General features: G+C 37.3%; 2 protein-coding genes across 3 annotated transcripts in view; both read left to right on the top strand.

Annotated features, from left to right (window-relative positions):
• LOC110374190 (uncharacterized) overlaps positions 1-22,381 on the top strand; it is a 111,537-nt gene that overhangs the window by 41,575 nt on the left and 47,581 nt on the right. The window lies entirely within an intron of this gene.
• Positions 1,795-4,485, top strand: LOC110374203 (bombyxin A-1 homolog). The gene is made up of 3 exons (XM_021331808.3): positions 1,795-1,934; positions 2,935-3,133; positions 3,936-4,485. The coding sequence occupies exons 2-3, from the start codon at positions 2,935-2,937 to the stop codon at positions 4,100-4,102; spliced, it is 366 nt and encodes a 121-aa protein (XP_021187483.1). The 5' UTR covers positions 1,795-1,934; the 3' UTR covers positions 4,103-4,485.

Raw genomic sequence — 22,381 nt, 5'->3', positions numbered from 1 at the left:
GGCATCAGCATCGATCACTAAAGACCCCCCCATAGTTTTTTTTGGAAATATATTCAATGTACAGAATTGACCTCGCTACAGATTTATTATAAGTAGATATAGATATTTAACGATAGATACTTAACTTATCTAAAAAAAACATTTTTATTCAAGTTTATTATAATGTTCTTAAAAAAAAATAACTGACATCAAAAAGATAAGCTACTTATTTATAGAGTTCTGCTGCCTAGTACTTACTTGGAGATAAACTTTTATTATAATCTAATTCTATGCCAAATACAAAATAGTAGGTGCCTAACTAGTTTGCGAAAGGTCAACTGCGAAACCAAAAGGCAGGTCCGTTTATAGGTCCTAAGATCCTAACTACATTAATAAGGGTAGGTAATACCTACGACGTAGTCTTAGGGGTGAGACTTGAAGAGTGAGGGGAGAAATATTTACTGTATTACGAACGTTGTACTTATACATTATATTCTTATTTACTTTACACAGCAATTACCAGTTACACTTAAGCTTTAGGGAACTTCAAAGCCCGCTCGTTTGTCGTTCAATTGAGCTAAAAGCGGAAGTTTGTATAACAATTTTGTTTACATTTCAAATACGTCATACTCACTGATCTCCATTAAATCGTTCAGCGGAGCGGAATAGACTTTTAACAAATGAAGTGTAGGCGACAGCAAACGTTGTGTTTGGGGGGGATGTCACATCCAATGTTCCACTTGGTTTCATCTTATTTGACGGCTTAAGTGCGCCCCAGATTGGAATTCGCGCCAGTGCGACGCCATGCTGGAATTGAAGCATTAAAGCTTCAGGACACCTGATGAATTTGCTACATTTATTCAGACTATCACAGAAGTATTGGTGCCCTAGATTACTGTTGTTTCCAGACAATTTGGCTGTTGCTCTTGCTATGCACGTTTCGCAACAGTTTGTGTGAAGTTTTGATTGCTTTCGAGGTGGACAAAAAGAAAGCTCCTTCGAGTAAAAGATGTCTTTATACAGCAGACTGTCAGTCTGTACTTACTGTTGTCTTCAAGCTTTACGAATAATAGCTATCTAAGCATTATCTAAGATTTTTTATCTAAGCTTTGCAAAATCTTACTACACATGCCATAATGTTTATCTACGATCCAAAAAATATGTCTCGGCTCAAACGCTCCTAAATCCAGAGGATCTTAATGGACAGTTTGATATAGGATCATTTGGCGATGACAGTTCCACTCTAAGCACCTTCGAGTTAGTAGCCATGCGTCTTCAGATATCGAACGTTCGATGATGTGTGGGCACTTGGGTGATAGATGAACTCCTTGCTGTGACTAATGTTCACAGGCTGCTAAGCAAGCTTGTAGGTTTATGGATAATTATGTCTGATTGATAGTCTATTGTCTGGAACTAAATGGACTAACTGTTACTGTTAACTGTTAATGTTGATGGGAGATAAGGTGGGGAAATGGCTTTGTGGAGAAAATTTTTGTCGTGGTTGTGTATATATTAAATGTTTGTCACTTTGAGGGGTGTTCAGAGATGCCGATTGTAAAGGCAAAGACTAATAGAAGAGGACAATCTCACTTTACTCGTACTCAAAGCGCGATACAAGTTGCCACTATTTAGACAATCTCAAGCGAATATTTTTTACATTTTAGACAAAAAATAAAACACACAAAAAAATCGCCAATATTAAAAAGAGCCAATCTGACGAAGCCTTAAAGATTTTCTTGTTAACCCTTTAGGTGTACATGACTTCACAAAGGTGAGGAACGAACCCTGTGACACCTTTACCTAGACAAGGTCACACATCGAAATTCATTAACCGCCTTTATTGTATGGTATTGACAAGTTGGAATATTAATTATCATGGAGGGGTATAAAACGGAAACTTGCTCCTTATTCAAGCACATTCGAGCTACGTGTGTTCTGAAAATAAGGTGTTAAAGGTGAGTTTTCTTTTAAATTTGTTTTTTTTTTATTATGGGGTTCAGGGAAAAATTGGTTTTCAGTTTTATAGGGTTCTGAAGGGCTTTGAGAGTTTCACGTTTCAGTTATGGTTGTTCTTTCGGATTTGTGTAACGAAATAATCTTATCCTAAATACGAAAAATGTTTATGTTATTCATTTATAAAAGCTTCTTTGAATTTTTCTAATTAATTATCCATTGAAAGCAAAGAACCTACCTACTAGCTTTCTTTCCACTGTTACTAGATTTTCCTTATTTTTAATTCATTTCAGATACAATAAAGTAATTAATAATTGTTAAATAGGTGATTACAACACGTTGGTCGTTTCTTCCATTATAATAAAAATCTTAGCATTAACAATAAAAGTGTACGTGGTAAAAGTAAACTAAGCTTCTTAGGAGTTTATTTTCTCATAGCTGTTGGCCATCCTAGTTTCGATATTTCGTTTTAATCTTGTACGTTTACTTTGCCAGTTGGCTGGTTGGCGCCATTTATATATCAATGGGAATTTATTGCGTTACGTACTTAGAACTGTGCTAGCTTCGACCATGTTACCCAAACAATCAGTTAAGGAAATTATCCTAATTTTGTATTGAAAGTGGTGAAGTCGCGGTGTCACCCTTACTGGATAAAAAATAGCCTGTGTTTTTTCCCAGGCTTGCAATAGTTGCGTGAAAAATTTAATTAAATATAACACACCGATCACACACCGATCTATGCAACAATAACAGACATAAAGACAGGCTTATTTATGCATTTATAAAACAAAGTTTTATTAATGCTCAATCCCTCTCCGCGTGAGAGGAGGCCTGTGCCCAGCATTGGGACGATAAAAGGCTGTAATAGTAACAGTAAAACAAAGTTTAAAGAAAAATCTAAATCTCTTATGCACTTATATTCAATTCATAAATTAAAATTTCTTTACCATTTAGGTAAGTAAGTACAATAATGTCAATTCCGATTACATATCCTCATTACAGATGAATTCCCACCAATCCATCGTCCTCCTAGCTCTCACCATCACGCTGTGCTCGGCGCACATCGGGGGTGGTCAGGTCTCGTTCCAGGATGCCAACCCGCAGGTGTACTGCGGCCGGTCCCTGGCCAGAGCCCTGGCGTTCCTCTGTCCTGATGACGGAGGCTCCGAGATCAAGCGCTCCGATGCTGGTTCCATGTATAGTAAGTTAAATGTTTAAAATTAAGAGATTTATTTACATCGGCCCCGAGACCGTCAAAAGCATTCGTTTTCTTTCGATTCGTCTGTCTGTCAGTTCTTATAAAGTTTCCATAAAAGCCTGTACTATTCTGTATGACCCAGCCTTGTTTATTTAAAGTTCAATTAGACAAAACAGAAGTAAATACATAAAAAGTTATAGTGTAAAATTTTTGCAAACAAATTAAGGGTTTTTAAATGTGAGATTAAAAACTTACAGCTACCAGCAAAACACATAGCACAACATTGATTGCGCACAAGAAAGTCACTTGCCCCTAGTACAGTACAATGCAAACGTTTCGTAACCACAATCAATATGAAGATTATTACAATACAGTTCCCCGAGCGCTTCTCACAATAAAAGAAAGCACTTTCATACTGCACCAGCTGCTTATCTTCAGCTGCAATTTGTAAAAGTCGGCTAAGGGGAACGATTTATTACGCAAGCGGTCTACCGATCCGTCAGTATTTAATGCAATTTGAATGTATCTCCATAGCATAGCGAGCGCATTTATCTTACTATTGGATGCATTGAGCAAGAGTAATTGTTTTAATGCTGATTCGGGGGAAGGTGGTTGCGATTGTTTTAATTGAAGAGGGAGTTAGCTGCAGAGAGGAATATTTAAATCCTTTTGCATTGCATTGCGTGTTAATGAAGGTATTATTTTAAAACAATTGAAATACGAAATACTCAGACACCTCTGTTCTCACGATTTTTCTAGAACATCTTTTCTTACGTCCAAAGACTAACCTAACTGTCCTTTCCAGATGCAATTCTACCACCTTACTACAAAGAGCAGGAAGGGTTCGGCTGGCCTTGGCTGGCTCCTCACAAGGCCCGGGGCATGTCCCTTCCCTCCCGAGGCAAGAGGTTTGTCGTCAACGAGTGCTGCGACAAGGCCTGCAGCCTCAGCGAGCTGCTCTCGTACTGTTAAACAGTATGTCAAATGCTGTGTTGCTAGCTGGAAGAATTTGTGAAGGTCTTTGAGCTCTTGTTGTAGTAGCCTGTTTTGTTAGACTGTGGTTAGGTTTGTGTTATTCAGTATTATTGTTTAAGAAATTCTGTAAAGATGGAATTCCAGCAAATCTTTACCGCTTTAATTGTATATTGGGGATGTAAAAAACTTAGCAGAAAATTGTTTGAATACAAAAAATTAAAACCTAAGAAAATCTCCAATACAATTTCTTTCAAGTTTTATTGTCCTGCTCTTAAATATTAAAATGAAAAGAGCATTTTAACTGATAAATAATAAATGTCCCACGTTGGCAACACAGCGGGAGCACTATTTTTCTAAATTATTATTTCATCTCGATGGATGATCATAAATCATTATAAAACGGGTAATCCCCTGATAGTGGATCGTTGCTCAGGCACTCGTTTATGTGGACTTTTTACTTTTTACTAGATAAATGTTGTTTATGAGTGAAAATATTTTATATGATAATAAATTTATTGTTGTTGCAATTTGTTTTTATTTTATAAAAACCCTGTAAATGTTTTAGGCTAATCTCTTCGTTGTCGTTTATTTATTGCGTGAGATACGAAAACAGATAGGTACTGGCAATGTTTTTACGCAGCTTTTTCAGTTTATTTTATGAAAATATTTATTTTTGACATGGACGCCTAGCTTTGATAGCCAGAACCAATAACCATCAGTAAAGTGAACTTTTATGGAAAAATAAAATCTCGTAGGCTCGTATCATATTCCGTCGGTACTAGCATATTCGTGAAAGTAATGCAATAAAGTTACATGCTTTGTTTATAAATATTTTTCACCTACTTCTTTTATTTTTGAGCACTTAACTATGTACTTTGCCATTTACCGATTATGATTCCCAATATTTAACAGAAATGTAAGGTCTAAAAGTAATTTTAGTATCTTGAGGAGTAAACGCTTAATTGCTATGCTAAATTCGGGCCAAATTACAGTATTTTTACAGCGCCTTTCACACAATCCTGAATTCTATAAGCTCTTACACTTCCTCGCTCTAATTTCGCCTGCTACGTTTTTATAGCGGTATTTACTCATAAAACTTTTAAAGCCCAGCTTCCTTCATTGTATCTTTTTGATGTTAATTGCATCTGCTCGTAATAATCTCTTTGTTTACGCCCATTACGGGCTAGGAATTCGAAATGGGATCCAATCCCTCACAACGAGGCGTCAGGATGAGTACTAAGCGGAGATTTCTCCGCGTTTGCCTTCCATTGCGTGTTTTGTTCGTCTTGCGTTACGTAGATGCGAAGGAAGGCGTCAATGTACGGTGCAGTGTTGGGAGGTGTGAATTTGAAATGAGTTTTTGCGGTGGCGTAGCGTTGCAATATGGTAGTAGGTATGCATTTGTTGTTGATTCAGTATTCAAGTCACGGCGTACTCTAGGCGTTTGCCGGCGACGGCGAGTGCATTCGGTTTAGCATAAAGTTTCTTTACTGTATCTGGTTTTTGTATACGGGCGGTTGGAACGTTCTTGTGGTACATGATGAACTGCATGAAACATTTGTGTTTGAGTGCTGAACTTTGTTTTGGAGAGGTATTTTGGCTCTTGACGTTCGTTTTTAAAGGTTATTCGATGGATTTTTGGTTGAGAATATTGCAGAACTATTTGGAACTCCAAAATCCTGACTTAAAGGTCTTTCGTATGTACCTGTGAGGTTTTATTGTCGTTTGGCGAATTCTGTTACTTTTTAGGACTATAACATTAGAAAGACATTATGTAGCATATCCTCAAAATATTTAATTATTCATTTGACTGTAAAATATAGCTGATAAAATGTAACAAATAAATGCCATTTCCTTTGTTCTTTTTACCAAAAATTTCAACAAGAGATAAACCCCTTAGGCCGTTTTAAATAAAGGGAACTGTAATGCAATTAAAATGTTAATCTTTTTCGTCAAGCGTCTTGTTGCTCGTATTTTTTCCTTATGCAGTGAATTCTTCACGGACTGAATAAAATACGTTTGTGTAATTTCCTCCCTTAAATTAATAGGGTTCGTATACTTTGGTTGATGAGGAACAGTTTCTAAGATACAGTCGCTTGAAAAAACTGGGTTAATAACAAAAGAATGGGGTTTCTGTTGCCGACATTGTCCTAGGCGTTGTTCAGAGAAGATTTGACCACCAAGAACCATTTGCAAATTAGGAGCGAAGGGTGCACCTGTACATACATATATACATATCTTACATTCTGTATCGAAGAAAATGTTGAAGTATCGCTGTACTTCAACAAGTAAGTTGTAAAATACGTACATACACTTACCATAGGTTTTGTGTGTCAGTGACATGGTAGAGGTAACGACTAGTTTTTATTGAAAACCAGCAGTTCTCCGCCAGTCTGCACCTCTTAACAATAACAAGACAACATTTCCCCGCTTCCTTTTTGAAAGAAAACTCTTCAAACTGCGAAGTAAAGAGATGTTGCACTCAACATACAAATTAGACTGCATCTGGCCAATATTTTGATGAGTACCTCCTTTACAATGCTGTTGAAAAAGTAAGGTGTTTGTCGCTTGTTTAAGTACCTAGGGGAGAATCGTTTGAATTTTTGCACACAATAATTTTTCAGATCACACGTAGAATCTATAACACAATTTCAATGTGAATAAATTGATATCTTTTGTAAGATTTTTATGGATAACGGACTTAAAATTCGAAGTGCATAGCTAGCTAAGTAAACGGACAGAGCTCTAGCATGTAGGTACATAACATAACCTTTCACATTAATAACTCGCCATCATGTCAGAGATCAAATTCAATAGCTGCACTCTGAACCCTGCACCCTTCAAAGGGCTTAGAAATTGGTGGTCAGTGCACAGTGGCCAATAAAGTGTGGCTCGTGGCTCGGGGCTCACGGTGGCGCATAAAGTGCTTCCTCGATGCATCGTCAGGGCTAGACCCTGTATCTGATGTCTGCGATCGCTTTGGCATTCGGCTGCTAGAGGTATGAAGTAGTGGATGCGGTAGATGAGAGATTACTCAACAATAACTGGACGACACAGTGAACATTTTACGTATACTTCTACATCAAAAGCAAGTTATAAAATTGATAATTCTCTGTTCTGTAAGTTTTATGTTAAGGTTTGTGAGAACTAAGCCGACGAAATAAACTGAAACACCGCAATTAATCCATTTCTTATTAGAAAAAATTACCCTTGCAATGTCAATTTATGTTTCGCTATCCATGCAAGAACTTGAATTCTCGTAGCCGCGTAGCATTTTCGTAGCACTTATGTAGCGGATCAGGTAATTGCTACGGTTTGGCTACGGTCTGTTAATAAAATAAATAATTCTAAGTCTGTTCATAAATTCGGTAAATACCACAAACGGTTTGATTTTTCTTTCTGCGAATCTGAAGTTTGCCTTTGCCACATCCAAGAAGAAAGCTTCATGCCTTCTAGATAAATCCTGAACGTCTACAGGCTGAAGTGTTGTCACTGGCCGCCGGGCCACTTAGGGCCGTGCCTTATTTGTAGATTTACAGAGGCTCTTAGATACCACAGGTATAGGCTTTAGTTATTGAAGGTTCGAGAGTGGCCAATATTGGAGCCAATCTAATTGCCCAATATTTTTCATATTACATATTTATATGGAGTAACGTACAGAGGATAAAATATGTATTATGATTTAGAAATGTGGGCAACTAATGCTCAAATATTTTCAATAGAATTATTTGATATAAAATAATATTTACTAAAAATATTTCTCCACCAAACCAATCTTGATAAACCACATACTCCACAAAAGGAGTCCAAGATACACAAACACTTGAACACGTTGAGCACAAAACTCAATTGCAAAAATTCATATGAGTGCTCGACGGCTTCAATCTTGATACTTGGTACTCGTGCATGGAATATCGTCGAGCGAGTCTCATCGGACGCACTGATCTTGATACGCGACTCTATTGAATTCACTCGAATGTGTAGCTTGTGTTTTGATAAAATAATGCGAAAGAAATATTGTGTTTTGTTATGGTTGATATTCTTTTGTAGGAGTGTAGTAAATTGTATGAAGATATTTTTGTTCCTAAGAAGCTTTGTGATGGTAAAGGTGGACGTTTCGGTCGACGCATATACAAATACACTTTATTATACACTTTATTAAGGTGCTGGTAATGTGGATAGCTCCCTGAAATACCTTGGTAAATGCCTACCCTAGATCTTCATATGTATATACCCAATTGCCATAATATAATTCTCGAGTAGATACTTAATGAATTTGTTTATTAGGGGCCATCAACAAAATTGACATACGTCTACAGATTCAGAAATCAATAAAGAAATTGGTGAGACATAACATCATGTCAAACCTAAGCCCAAAAGCAAACAAGCATAATACAATGTAAACTAAATATTCAATAGGAATTTTCACAACAAAGGCAGGCGAGGCAGATGCATCGGATATCGTTTGAAAGCGATCCTTTTGCTATGTTTTACCGATTTACTCGCATCAAACGTGTAGTATTCGATTACTGGGGATTGCAAGATGTACGGAATCTTTGAAATGACATGCGCTTACTGGCTTTGAGGTCTTTTAGTGTGGGTGTGGTTCGATACCTGGATGAGGTATTTTGAAGATTGAAGGCAAGTGTTTGATATTACTTAAAGTTTTAGTTTAGTTTAAAAAATTGTGCAATTTAGATACAAAAAATTTTTACGTACCTACCTACTACAACTACAATATTGCATCTACATAAAAATTTGACACATAAATCTCATTAGAACCCATTCGAAAGTTAACAACACTAAAAAGTACACCCAATTAAAAGTTTTTATAGTAAGTTCAACTCAGTCGTGCGCGCGGCCTTATGTGTGGGTAACCCTTGTACATATACACTGACTTTGTGTGCGTGACAAGAGGTACACTCGGGAACAAAACAGTTATTTAGGGGTTGTATACGGGTGTTTAAAGAAAAACAGTTATTACGTAATTTAATGTTTATTTATTTATAATGATTATGAATCGCTACTTGAAAAATCAAATGATGAATTTTCGGATTCGCTACTCTCCAAGGTGAATTATAAATTCTGACTCCATGTCAAATGTCTATAGTATTCTTCTTTTTTCTTTTGTACATGTCGACAAGTATTAACCCACATCCCTTCATCAATTTGACTTAAACGTTCATTTATGAGTTTCATTATTTCCGTCTTATTTTGGTCGACATTATGCGAAGCAATTTTTGTTTGCATTATTATACTAGATTATACCTCTTTTTACATTCTTAGTCCACACTTTTATTTATTGTCCGCGTACCCCGAGCTAGAAAATATGTAAGGAGTATTTAATTCATCTTAGATATTTCACCTTATTTATTTCTTAGATACTGTCAATGTCAATTTGGAAAGACGTATGAGAAAATAATGAAAAACTATATTTAACAATAAAAAGCTTTGAATGTTATTTCTTCTTAGTAATTTCTCCGTGAATAACTAGTATTTTCGTAAACGACTGTACCCATAACAAAAAGCGATAAGAACACGTCATGCTCTGACGACGTCACTGTCACACGAATGAAAGTTGTATATTTACAAGCCGACGCACACATAGGGCCGCGCGCAAATCTGAGTTGAACTATCTATACTCGCATTACAAGAAAAAATAAGTCCCAGTGTATACCCAGATCTAAACTTCAGACCTATCTTCAGACTAGACGATGAAAGCGCGAGAAAAAAAGAATCACGTGAAACTATTAAGATAAACAGAGAACGGATGATTGATCGCAGCAGCCGGTACTTAAGATCCTGGGAGGACATTAATCAAAACTTCTTAAGCGCTATTAAAATAACAACCCTTTTCCCTCGATGGTTACCGGTCACCTAGAGGGGTACTCTTGGAAAGGAAGTCATGTGGTTCTCGTTTTGTGTCTGTGAGAGTGAGAAGCATGTGAGAAACTTCAAAGAGAATCTAAGAGTACTTAAATAGGTCTAGCAAATAGTATATAGTCTGATATTTTGGTAGAAATTATGTAATACTACGTTATAATATTTCACAAAAAAAAGAATCACTGATCACACAATTTTTTATGCATTTTAAAAACTATGTGTGGAGTATACTTCATTTGCTTATAGTACACAGAGCAGAGTTGAGTATTTACGTAAATAACACACAGTAAAACAAACCAGCAAAAGATTTATTAGCGAACCGTTTTCCCCAGTTTTTGCCATAACTAATGTTCTATTCTCGCTACATCGAGTTGCATCAACGTTAGTGGTAATTCTAACATTTTTCTCTCAGCACACAACATATAATAAATCATTGTCAGCTGGGGCTCAGTTGCAGGAGTTCTGTCCATCTTCTTAATGCCAACCCCTTTTTTCACAACCAAACTAGGTACCTAAGTTAATTAATTTTCGAGAAACATAAGTATTACGTAGCCTTTGTTACTGTGAAGTGACGACTCTACAGATTTTTTATTTTCATTTTCTATTGAGAACGTAGTTCTATTGAACTTCGCTTGCATTTGTTTTGTATTTTGCTGTTTTTTGTGTTTTAGTTGATAGTGTATTGTTTGTTCACTTTGATCGTAATAAAAAACATGTTTTGCTGTTGGGAGTAAAAATGCAAGAAAATTGCTGTTGAAAAATTAAGGATACATTGTAGATAAGAACATGTGCAGTATGTACATTTTAACATACAGTATGATGCAATAACTCAGTAATTTTGGATTAAAAACACTGCTGCAAGTACACATAATCCAACCAAGAGCTTAGAAAACGAACAGCACCAAAACATCTTCAGAACCAAACAGCAAAATATTCCATTACAAGCTTATTTACTTATTTATTATTCAGCCAAAAACAGCGCAGCGCAAAAAACTAACGCAGCACGAGCGCGAATGGTTTCCTATTACATTATTCAGATATTATACATTCGCCGGCAGTAACAGGGTGCCCATCTAATTCTAGATGTAAAATAACTTTCAGAATTCAATATTCCCCAAAACAATATAGCAACACCTGTGCTATATTTCCATTTGGGGCCTCAGCCTGTATAAATATTCAATCGAGCCACTTTTCCATACACTGCTGTGTATATTGATGGGGAATTTAAACGATGTTGGTATTGATACAGCGGGCGTATGGTGGAGTCATGGGTCGGGAAAACGTGTTGGGATAATGCGGTTATAAGTAGCTGGATTTAGGAGCTTTTGGATTGAGATGGTAGTTTGGTAGAATAAATTCAGAGATTTGAGATGCTAATATTGATTTCTTAAATAAAGTATAGAAAAGCATAGTCAGTGTAATAAATGCTGTTTACATTCACAATTTATCAAACAAATTAGTCTAAAACTTCACGACTCAAAACATGAAAAATGCGATACTTAATGTGACCAGAAAATAGTGCTTGGATGCCCCATGTGTTGTTTAGTAGTAAAATGTGGATGGCTTTAGTTTTGTCACTAATAAAATAATTTGGCCATATTCCAACAATAGATAACAGCACAATTTTATTTACCTTTAATACTCATACCTTTCCATTAACACAAAGCTCTCAGTAACTTTACAGGTGACACAACGTAACTCAAAGTCAAAACTGTTCCATTAGTTCATTCATTTCGTTCATTCGTTCGCTTGTTGCGGTCGCTCTCCATAATTCCAATACAAGTCCGTTTTAGTTCATTTTAGACAATTCCAGCGGTTGTGGCTTTTTGTCCAACTTTCCAATATTTACCTGACCAGTTATTATTTATTTTAGGCCTTTGAAAACCTTTTGATGTTAATTTTGTAACGAAACATTTGTATTCGAAAGTTTTAATGTTGTTTTCTGCGGTTTCGCTTTAACATTAAATAGTTTAGAAAGGTTATTATTAAGTCAGTCATATTTATTCGGATTGTTAATCGGTTTTCGTGGTTTCGGCCTGTTTTGAGGTTCGTGGTTACGGGTGAGATAAATACCAAATGAAGGCGAGTTAGTCTATTTGATGTGGTAATATAATAATATCAGCTAGCTCGAAATATATATTTGTTTATTTTGAAGTAGCTTTGTGGTATATGTAAATAGATCATTTACCTTTTGACCTATGTTCTATAGAAAAATAGGCATGCAATGAAAAGCCAATAGCTTATAATAAAATGAGGGCGATGGTAACGAACTCCTTTCATATGTCTATGATTTAAGTTGACCTGTTTCATACTGAACTGAAGGCCTTAGGCTACTTGTTCCTTCACCCACGCATCTACTTGTGTGTCCAAGTATGTATTGCGTCCATGTATATTTATTTTGCAATAAAAGTGTGAAGGTAAACTCTTATCATCATTATAACTGGATGTTCTGAAATCAGTTATTAAAATAATTTAAAATAAGTGTCACTAAAATTAAAGTATCGTCTAAGCACCATTAGTCTAGGTAATTGAAATAATACGTTATGCTGTAAAATATTGTAATGTACTTTCTTCGAGGTTTAGTTTCCCGAAGCTTAACAATTAACTATATCATCAAACCACCTATAAGTTTGGTACTTCAATTCCGCAAGCTAAGCACCTTCTTACTCATCAATACGAAATATCTACCAGCATTAGTTAACCAAAGTGGTTTGTATCCAACTCGATAATTTCTCAAACGTGATTAATTCGTAAAGATGAACTTAATAAATGAATAGCAAAGCATCAAATGTCCACGGTGGCTAACGACTTCTAAATGATAAATCAACTTTAGGAAAACAATACCATGGACTCAGTTTGGAGTTAGGAATGTTTCATAGATAAAGCTAAGCGACTTTGAGCAATAAATGCTTTGGATGTTTTTTCAATACAAGTCGTTCATAATAGAATGCAGCAAAATTTTACTGCTAAATTAATGTTGTGGGCTTAAGTTTCTCACTGTGTACTGTACGTTGATTCTATAAAATTCAGACAACAACTCGCATTTCACTTCGCTATTTACTCTCACTTCGCATTCGGTTCAAAACGTTCTAAAAGTCATCTTATACTTTATCTGTCAAAATCTCGAGTTTAATTTAGTTCAACTCGCAAACAGGCTCGCAAGAGTAGCGCTAGTGTAGTTTGAGAATGCCAATCACGAAACTCACCGTAGATTCAGATGCGAAGTTAAGAATGAAGTCTTACAGAATCACACCACTGGACTTTGGGTCGCTGTTGTGAAAAGTTGTTTAAAGAGATGAACGTAGCAGAAGATGCAATTCATTTCATATGGGTACCTACTCGTACATAAAATTAGCCATTCTCTAAAAGACCTAAAAATAAGTGATTTTACCCGAGACACAGGTTTTTACCTAGTTCGGGCACATTATACATCAGCACTTTTTAGAATTAAGAAAATTTTTTATTTATTTTTTTTTTTTTTTTTTCATAGTGTTCATATATATTTTGAAAAAAAAATTTATGATTAATATTTACAATACATATTTACAATAAAAATCAAAAACTATCCTAGTAAAAGAAACAACTAAAAAGCGTCAAAAAATTCGTCCCCATCGCTGTCAACTGGGAGCGTGCCCAAGAGGCTGGCAGCATTACCTCGTTGGATCGCCATGCTGATTCTTTGTCCGAGGTAATAGCCAGCCTTCTGGTCACGAGAAGCGTCAACCAGCCGCCTAGAAAGATCTTTAAATAGAATGTGGGCATTCGGACCCCACGACCCGAGGGTTTCAACCCCAAACGGTTCGAAAATATAGTTTCCGACAAGGCCACTATATTTCCGCCGCTTGAGGTTCTCCGCAGCCGCAGCGGCAGCAGCAGCACAGCACGCAGAACTTGGAAGGTGTGATGGCGCAAGAGTATCGACACAGGTTGCGTCCCATACTAAAGGCCTACCCATCTTCCAAGGGAATAACGACATGCCGTCTGGTCTCTTACCGTCGTCGCGTGCCAGGCCGTTTGGTTCTAATACAGCTGGTACCCCGACGGCAACAAGAGCTCGACGGATAATGTCATTTATGTTTGCATGCCGCGCAATACGGCCCGCACTGCGGCTGCACGACAGGCCGTGGTGTCCGAGGCTGGTGACAGCCTCACCACAGTGGCAGCGATGAGGGGAGCAGCACGGTGCTCCTATACGTAAACAAGTAGCGAGGCGGAAAGTTGTATCGTCAAACATGGTGCCAATGTTTGACGACGGTAGTGCCTGAAGCCAAAGCCCGACTCCCATCTACCCACAGCCAGTAGGCGCGCTCGCTCAGCAGGAGTAATTGCCGTTTCTATCAAACTATTCCGGGTTACTCCGCAGAGCGGCTCATCCCACTGTCTTTGGGAAGACGGGTTGCTGGGTAAATTTTCGTTCGGGCAAGTAATTTTCCATGCATCCATAGCCTCGGCTAAATACGGCACCTCGAAATCAGCCAGTGTTGGAGTAAGAATATTCCTGGTTAATTTCTCGGTGCCGTGAACCGAGGATATGAATGCCGGTAAACTAATACTGGTAATTTTGCGGACGCCGAGACCTCCCATCCGGATGGGCAATGTGGCTTGTTGCCAGGCTCGGTCGTCCAGGGCCACATTGAGAATGGAGCTGAGGGTATGGCGGATAATTTTATCAATTGGGTCTAAAAGGTGGCTATGTTTAAAAAGATGAGAAGAACGGAGATAATGTGTAAATTTAGGACCAAAACAGCAGTGTCGAATAATTGTGATGGCCGAATGCATTGATATTTTCTGTAGGCGTTCCGAAATATCGTTGAAATTATAAATTTTTTCCGAAATAAATGTAGAAAAAGATTGGTCTAGGATGGGAGCCCCAAGGAGGCGGAGAGACTGTTTATCTATAATTTTAATCTGTGGTGCTAATGATTGAAATTTGGATATTGTCATTTGTCTGTCAGTCGTGTCAGTAATAAATAATTCACATTTTGTACAATTTAGTTCTAAACCAATGGAATGAAATTTATGTTTTAAATGAATGAAATCCTGAAATACGGTCTCTACATCGCCTCCCAGGGTCCCATCATCTAGATACCAAACGTTGAATTTGGAATTTAGCTCTCGAATGATCGGGTGAATGGCTAGGCTGAAAATTACTGGCCCGAGGGGATCACCTTGTTGGCATCCGACTGCAGATTCTAATAGGTTGTCCTTATAAAGTAATTTTGATGGGTGCCTGTAACACTGATAGAGAAAACTATAAATTTTTGGTACATTTTTTTGTGCTTCAGCCAACAGGGTGTCCCGGTTTACGGAATTGAAAGCATTTTTGATGTCAACCTTCAGGATGACCTCTCCTTTGCCACAATTTAGGTAGGCCGACAAAGCGTGTACGGCAGCCTCGCAGCCCCCTTTGGAACCGTATCCCAACTGTAGGGGCTGGAATTTTTCCGAAAGTTCCTCACTGTATTTGCAACTTTGCAACCGATTTTGGCTGCTATACGACGATATGTTGTTCCCACGGCAATGGGACGAATACCGCCGTCCTTTAAGGGCGCACAAATTAGCGCCATATAAGACGTCGAGGACAGCATCGTGCACACTGCCGGAGAGCATCACATTGGTTAGGGCTGTAAGCTCCTTAAGAAGCTCCGCACCGGCGTCCCCGGCGCCCGAGCTCGTTAAATCTTTAAGATGTTGCGGAGTCAGGCCGTCGAGGCCACCGGCGGTTCCGCTTCGAAAAGAATTTACAGCCTCAACCACTTGTCGACCTGTAACTGTGAGGGTGTTTGTATCAGGAAGGGGAGGGTCGGGAAAGGAAAGACCATCAGCGGGGGCCGGGTGTTTGCTCTCCAGGGCTGTAAGAGTATCCGGAGAGCATGGCGCCACAACATCACTGCTGAAGAGTATTCTGGCTGCACCTCTGATATCACCTTCGCCTATTAAGAAAAACATTGTAAAATTATGTACAAAGTGAAGTAATAAACAATTTATTTATTATTTATTTATTAATTATTATTTTGACTCATAAACACAGCTTCACAGCATATCTACCAGTACACAACAAACCCAAACTTTCTGGGGCTTTGAAATTAATCAAATAGTCTGTAGTTATGACGTTGCGGACATCCCCCTAGATTGATGGCCTCCAGAGGATAGTTGCCGAGTTCGGATCCCGGCTGTAGCATTGTTCTTCAATGTTAATTGATTAACTGTTGATTTTGTTATAGTGGGCGGTGTTGATGGCTGTTTAATTGAGATTAGACCTTTTGTTTCGTCTATTGAAGGGTTGAGTCGTTTATGGTTACATGACAGGTTGGCTGGTTGGTAAACCTTTGTATCGTTGAAGATGGTATTTGGTCTATTTACGTCAATTTCCTTATTAAGCCTTTGAGACTGATTTTTATATGTATAATAAGGCTGGCATATAAAATACGGACATGTAATCACGCACGTTTGGACGCATAATTTTCATGAAATTCTTACTTTAATTGAATTTGGTATTTTTTCTACCTAAAAAAAATATTTTATGTCCGTTTGAACACGACTAATTTTGTTATTTATTTTAAATCAGATACATTAATTTCTTCTCCAACCATAATTATACTCTGAAACAAGCTTCTCACGATTCAGTTCCTTACTTAACATTACAAAGTCAAACATTCAAGACTTCCCAACTAAAACCCTGTACCGGACTAGCCACATCATCAGAAACAGTATATCTTGAGCAGGTTCTCCATGTTCCGAGACCTGCATTTGGCCATGTTTGAGCTGGTAATTGGCCCTAAACTACTGGCTACATGAGGCTACATCACCTTAGGCCACGCCCCTTCACTGTTCCGTCTCTGGCTTATACGTAGGATGATGTTCTAACTGTTACAAATGGATTGTATAGAAATATAGTTATGTGATTTGATAATGTGGTATTAAATCTTTATTTAAAACACCATTTTTATTGTGCTACTCCATTTTCGTAAATTATAATACAAGTATTATAAACAGCTGATTTGAAAATGTTTTCACTGATTGCCGATTTTTTTAAGGTGATATATTTTATCCAGTAACTTTAAGTAGTGTGAAAACAGATGTACAGGTCTATTCTCTCTTGTTTAGTCGTCGCATTTTTTATTTGGCAATAAATTAAAGCGAATTATTTACTATTTCGCACGTAAACACTAACCTAGTCTTCTTACTTAGTTCTTGAGCCATAATAAATGATACGCAACTAAAAAAAACTAGTCTCCATTATCCAAACTCCGCCACGTTCCGCTTGACGCGGCATCGTATCGTAAACGCCGCGGCCACGCATCGATCACGCCACCCAATGTACCGTGGCTGACTGATACCTCCATTCAATACACAAATTGTCTCCTACATCATACGGGGGGAGTCACGGCGTAAGTGGAACTATATGTCAAGTATCGCGGAATGTTAACTCAGCCTTTTTTCGATTTAGATCGTCGTTTATGTGGAATTTGTTGTGTAATAGGATACTTTATTTTCTAGCTTTTTCTGGGTGTGATTTTGGTCTGTATTGATAGCTTTAGTACTTTAGTTGAGGAATCCCAAATACCGCTGAAAGATGACTAGTAAATCTATCTGAAGGTTTTGCTAGCTTGAACAGAGGAACTGCAGGAATTATTTGAAAAAGCTCTTTAGAAGCCGTTAAATATCACATTCATTGAGGAGGGCTATAGGTTACATTCTATACGCATACCTAGTAGTCCCATAGGATGGATCCTAGGATGTATTGGTATAGTAAAAAAGAAGATTGATTAAATTAATAAACTTATTAAAACCCTTAATATAGACATGAAACTGATGACCATACTACAACAAGTGAACTACCTATAAACCGTCGATCCAAACTTCGTTACCCAAGCTATACAAGCTATATTTTCCGTATAGCGTATTCACTTAAACTTACACCGGTTAAACTGCAGTGTCCACAACAACTCAGGTACTTCGGAACATCATTTACTGAACTGAAACCGAATAACACTGAAAGCTGTTTTAGCGAACTCCTTGTTGGCCGGAGTATGTAAGTAATTCATAGTAAACGAGTTAGGCGGACCGACAACTTGCTCGAGCTACACTAAAAAGTATGGGTAAGTTGTACCGTGGGCTTAACCGACGTTTAGCAGAGTGTTAACTATTGATTATCATTTCTCGAATTTTCTGCTACGTTGGGAGTAGAGGATTCTTGTCGGTTCTCCTCCATGATACCAACTCTTGGAACAGTGAAACTAGTTTGACGTTTCGAAAGAGCTATCATAGACCTTTTTGAAATATAAAAAGTTGACTTTGACGTGAATATTTTGCCGGTAGGTAAATGGGCTCTATTTATTTGTTAGTCTGTGAGCATGTGTGTATTTAGGTAGGTACTCTGAAGTTAATACATTAACCCACATTGAAATTACTTAGTTTTAGTCTAGCCGGCCTCCTAACTCTTTGCGAATTCGCAAAGGATTTAGGTCGAAATCATAAATTTATTATTTATTTATCTATAATCTAGTATTATCTTATTCATGCTGAGCGAAGATCGCTTGAAAAGGGACTAACGTAAATATGAAAATTTCCAAAGAATGAGTTTTCGTATTTGAAAGGAGTCGAAATTCAGTGCCTCATTAGCCTAAGTAGTGCTTGCTTTTTTAAGATTATGCATATGGCTTTCTTTGAAAATTTTGGCACAAAAAACGAACACAAGGAAGTTGGTCCCTTTTAGTAAAATTAAAAGGTCTAAGTGGCGTGTTTATTAAGGACCCATTTTTTTCCATATTAAGTTACTATTTATAATATGCAATCCGGTTAAAAAGTCTACATACGCCGAATGAGATGAAAATGTTGCACAGGAGTGGTACCATGAAAACGAACGTAGGCTTCTTTTATAGTGTTTTAGTTAGTTTTTAATTAATTATTATTACAATCATAGTCTGTGCAGAAATAAAAAAAGCATTAAAATACAAATAGCATTTAGATCCAGACCAAACATCTGAGTACTCAGGTACGCTTAGATATTCCTAGACATATTCAAACTTATCCTTCGGGAGTTTGCGAAAGTAAGTAAATATCCAGTTATCTTTTAAGAGTAGTCAAATAGCTTGGAAATTCAAGTGAACGTATTCAATAGGGAACAGCTAACATTTGTACATGTTATTCAATTCTGTTTTTTTTTGTTTAACTGAGTCATATCGATGTAGGAATATAAAAGGCGAATAGTCTGACAATGATCAATGACAATGCTAGGTTTTCAATGTACCTGCGGTAATTTCAATAATGGATTATAGAAGTCATTGTAGTTACTTACAATTGTAGATTCAATACTGTATGAAAAGGTATAGAAAATAAGTTTTTTTTTTTAATTCTTCAATTGTTAGTTGGTCGACAAAAAATACCACAATATAGACTTTTTTTTCAAAAAGAATGTCATAGGTTAATCAAAGGTTAACCAACCTCCAATTAACAAACGGTTGACGGTGCAACCCGAACAATTGGTTAACGAATTTATCAAGAGTTAGCGAGCGGGCAGCGGGTACTCGCGTACTTTGTTATACTTACTGCGCACGTATGTCTACTAGCTAGGTACCTAGGAAGTTTAACACGACTTTTTCAAACAGAATGAGTTTGTTTGAGAAAATTGTTTTAGATAAATCGATGTTCCTGCTTTAACTTTTAAAGGAATCCTTCCTTTGCGGAGGATAGTTTGCAGATAGACTTACTACCTGCAAACAGTGCGCTAACTTTCGGGCAAAACTGAAAGTTAGTTATCTTAGCTGGGTGTGTGTATGATCATGTTTATTGATGTATTGTATTCATAAGTGACCAAGATGACCAGATGGATAAATCGATTGGCCTATACGGCTGTTACTTAGCCACGAACTCTTTCTTAAATACCTAGATACACCTTTATGTTTCATTAAAATGAATATCAAGGAAACATAAAATATAATGGAAAGCAATAAATTAAATCGTCCATCTGTTAACACAAGTAACAATACAGCATACATCTCGCGACGCCGAGGGAACAGGGTAACGCATGCATGTAGTTAATCAGGCAGGCGTGTAGGCGACACCGATCGTCCCCACGGCGTGTAGCCAGCGATGTATATCCACGTGGACTGTGTGTTGTTGTTAACTGGTACACGTGAAAAGTGGGCAATATTATAAAGATGATTATATGTTTGTTAAGACAAGTGATAATACTACAGCATACTATATGGAACAGAGTAACGCATGCATGTAGTTAATCAAACAGGCGTGTAGGCGACACCGATCGTCCCCACGGCGTGTTGCCACCGATGTATATCCACGTGGACTGCGTGTTGTTGATTGGGCAATATTATAAAGATGATTATATGTCTGTTAATATAAATGATAATACTACAGCATTCTATAAGGAACAGAGTAGGTAACAACGCATGCATGTAGTTAATCAGACAGGCGTGTAGGCGACACCGATCGTCCCCACGGCGTGTAGCCAGCGATGTATATCCACGTGCACTGTGTGTCGTTGTTAACTGTTACACGTGAAAAGTGGGCAATATTATAAACATGATTATAGAGGTATAATATAAGTGACAATATTACAGCTACAGCATAGTATATAGGGAATAGGGTAAATACCCACGCATGTAGTTAATCAGGCAGGCGTGTAGGCGACACCGATCGTCCCCACGGCGTGTAGCCAGCGATGTATATCCACGTGGACTGTGAGTCGTTGTTAAGTTTTATACGCGAAAAGTGGGCAATATTGTAAAGATGATTATATGTCTGTTAATACAAGTGACAATACTACAGCATATTATAGGGAACAGAGTAACCACGCATTCATGTAGTTAATCAGGCAGGCGTATAGGAGCCACCGATCGTCCCTACGGCGTGTAGCCAGCGATGTATATCCACCTGGACTGTGTGGAACTTTTACCCATCTGAAAAATTCTTCACTGATGCAGAAACTGCTACAAAAGTAACTTATATTTCAGGTGGGTTTTGGTAGCTTTGTCTTATGTTCTCAGTCTCAATATGAGTGTCAGTACTCATATTGAGACATACAATTGAATTGGATTTTGTGTATAATTCTGAGACAACTCATAGAAGATACCTAGACTGAAACACTAGATGTTTTCCATACAATATTATTGAAGAAATTCAGAAGTGTTGCAATAAAACACTCAACGTAATGGCGAATGCTAATTGCATTACCGTTTTAAATGCTGCAGCATTTACGAGTAGTTCCACGATATTAAACTATTTTATTTTATATGGCGGTGTTAAGGATGTCACTATAATATAAAAGCACAATAATGTGATAATAATATTTAAAGAAGAATGTGTTTGTTTGCATGAACACGCAAATCCCATGAACTACTGCTCAGAGGTTGCAATATTAAGTAACCAATTTATCGATGAAGGCTAATATTTATCCAAGTGCAACGAGTCATTCCAGTAATTCGAGGGGCCCGTAAAAGTGATGTCCCCAAATGCCACCCAGTATCAGTCAGGCAGATTTAAGAAAACTCTGACACTAGGGCTTGTTAGGTAATGAAACCACTCACTCGATATGAAGAATATCGAATGTGGCAGTATACAATAAATGTATACGAGAATATTTTCTTCCAGAGAAGATATGCTAATCTCAAGAGGGTTATGATAAGGACAGAAGGATGACGATGACAATAAAGCCGAAGGCATGAGAAAAAATTGCATTGCGATAAAATCTCCCCACGTGATAGTGATAACCCTATGCGTCTCACTCTCTTTATAGTTAAACGTTATTGTAATAATGTTTTTATTGAAGTGCAGTCGATATTATTGTCGGAGCTACTGCTCGAAGTAGCACTATAGCCATATAAACTTCTATACAATTTAATTTCCATACATACGTAATACATAACTGCATCTTTCACAAGACCTAACCCTTTAAAATTAAAAAAAAAAACTTGAGATTTCATCTGATAGTTTTACGCAATTACAATATAATAAACACAAAATTTAAGTCTCCCGTAACTAATAAAGTCCATTTTCTAAAGATAAAACCTTCATTGAACACAACACCCTCTTTAGTTCACCGCATACTGAACCAATAAATAAATCGAAATTCTAAAACGATGCCTGTAAATTACCTCTTTTCACTAAACACTAACTAAACACTCTGTAATTCTAACAAAATAAAACAAGTACCTATTTAGCATTAAATATTCTAGAAGCTGAGTGCAAAGCCACAATCCCTTTCTTGCGCAGTCGGTTAGACGTGTAGTAATTCCCATAGAACTCATGGGCGGCAGTTAAATGATATTAAATCTAAAATGCAAATGTAACAGCTTCGATACTGAGTCGCTCTTTTGTAAGTAACAAGGAGATTGGACCAAGATGTTTCGTGTCTAGATGTGGTAATTAATA

Source organism: Helicoverpa armigera, chromosome 10 (assembly GCF_030705265.1).
Source record: "Helicoverpa armigera isolate CAAS_96S chromosome 10, ASM3070526v1, whole genome shotgun sequence".
NCBI lineage: Eukaryota > Metazoa > Arthropoda > Insecta > Lepidoptera > Noctuidae > Helicoverpa > Helicoverpa armigera.
This window is presented reverse-complemented; position numbering and strand designations above follow the sequence as displayed.

Bases quoted from the DNA above. Each gene is read 5' to 3' on its own strand.
- LOC110374203 (XM_021331808.3), top strand. From the start codon at position 2,935: ATGAATTCCCACCAATCCATCGTCCTCCTAGCTCTCACCATCACGCTG. The intron at 3,134-3,935 runs GTAAGTTAAATG...TGTCCTTTCCAG, and splicing joins CGATGCTGGTTCCATGTATA to ATGCAATTCTACCACCTTAC.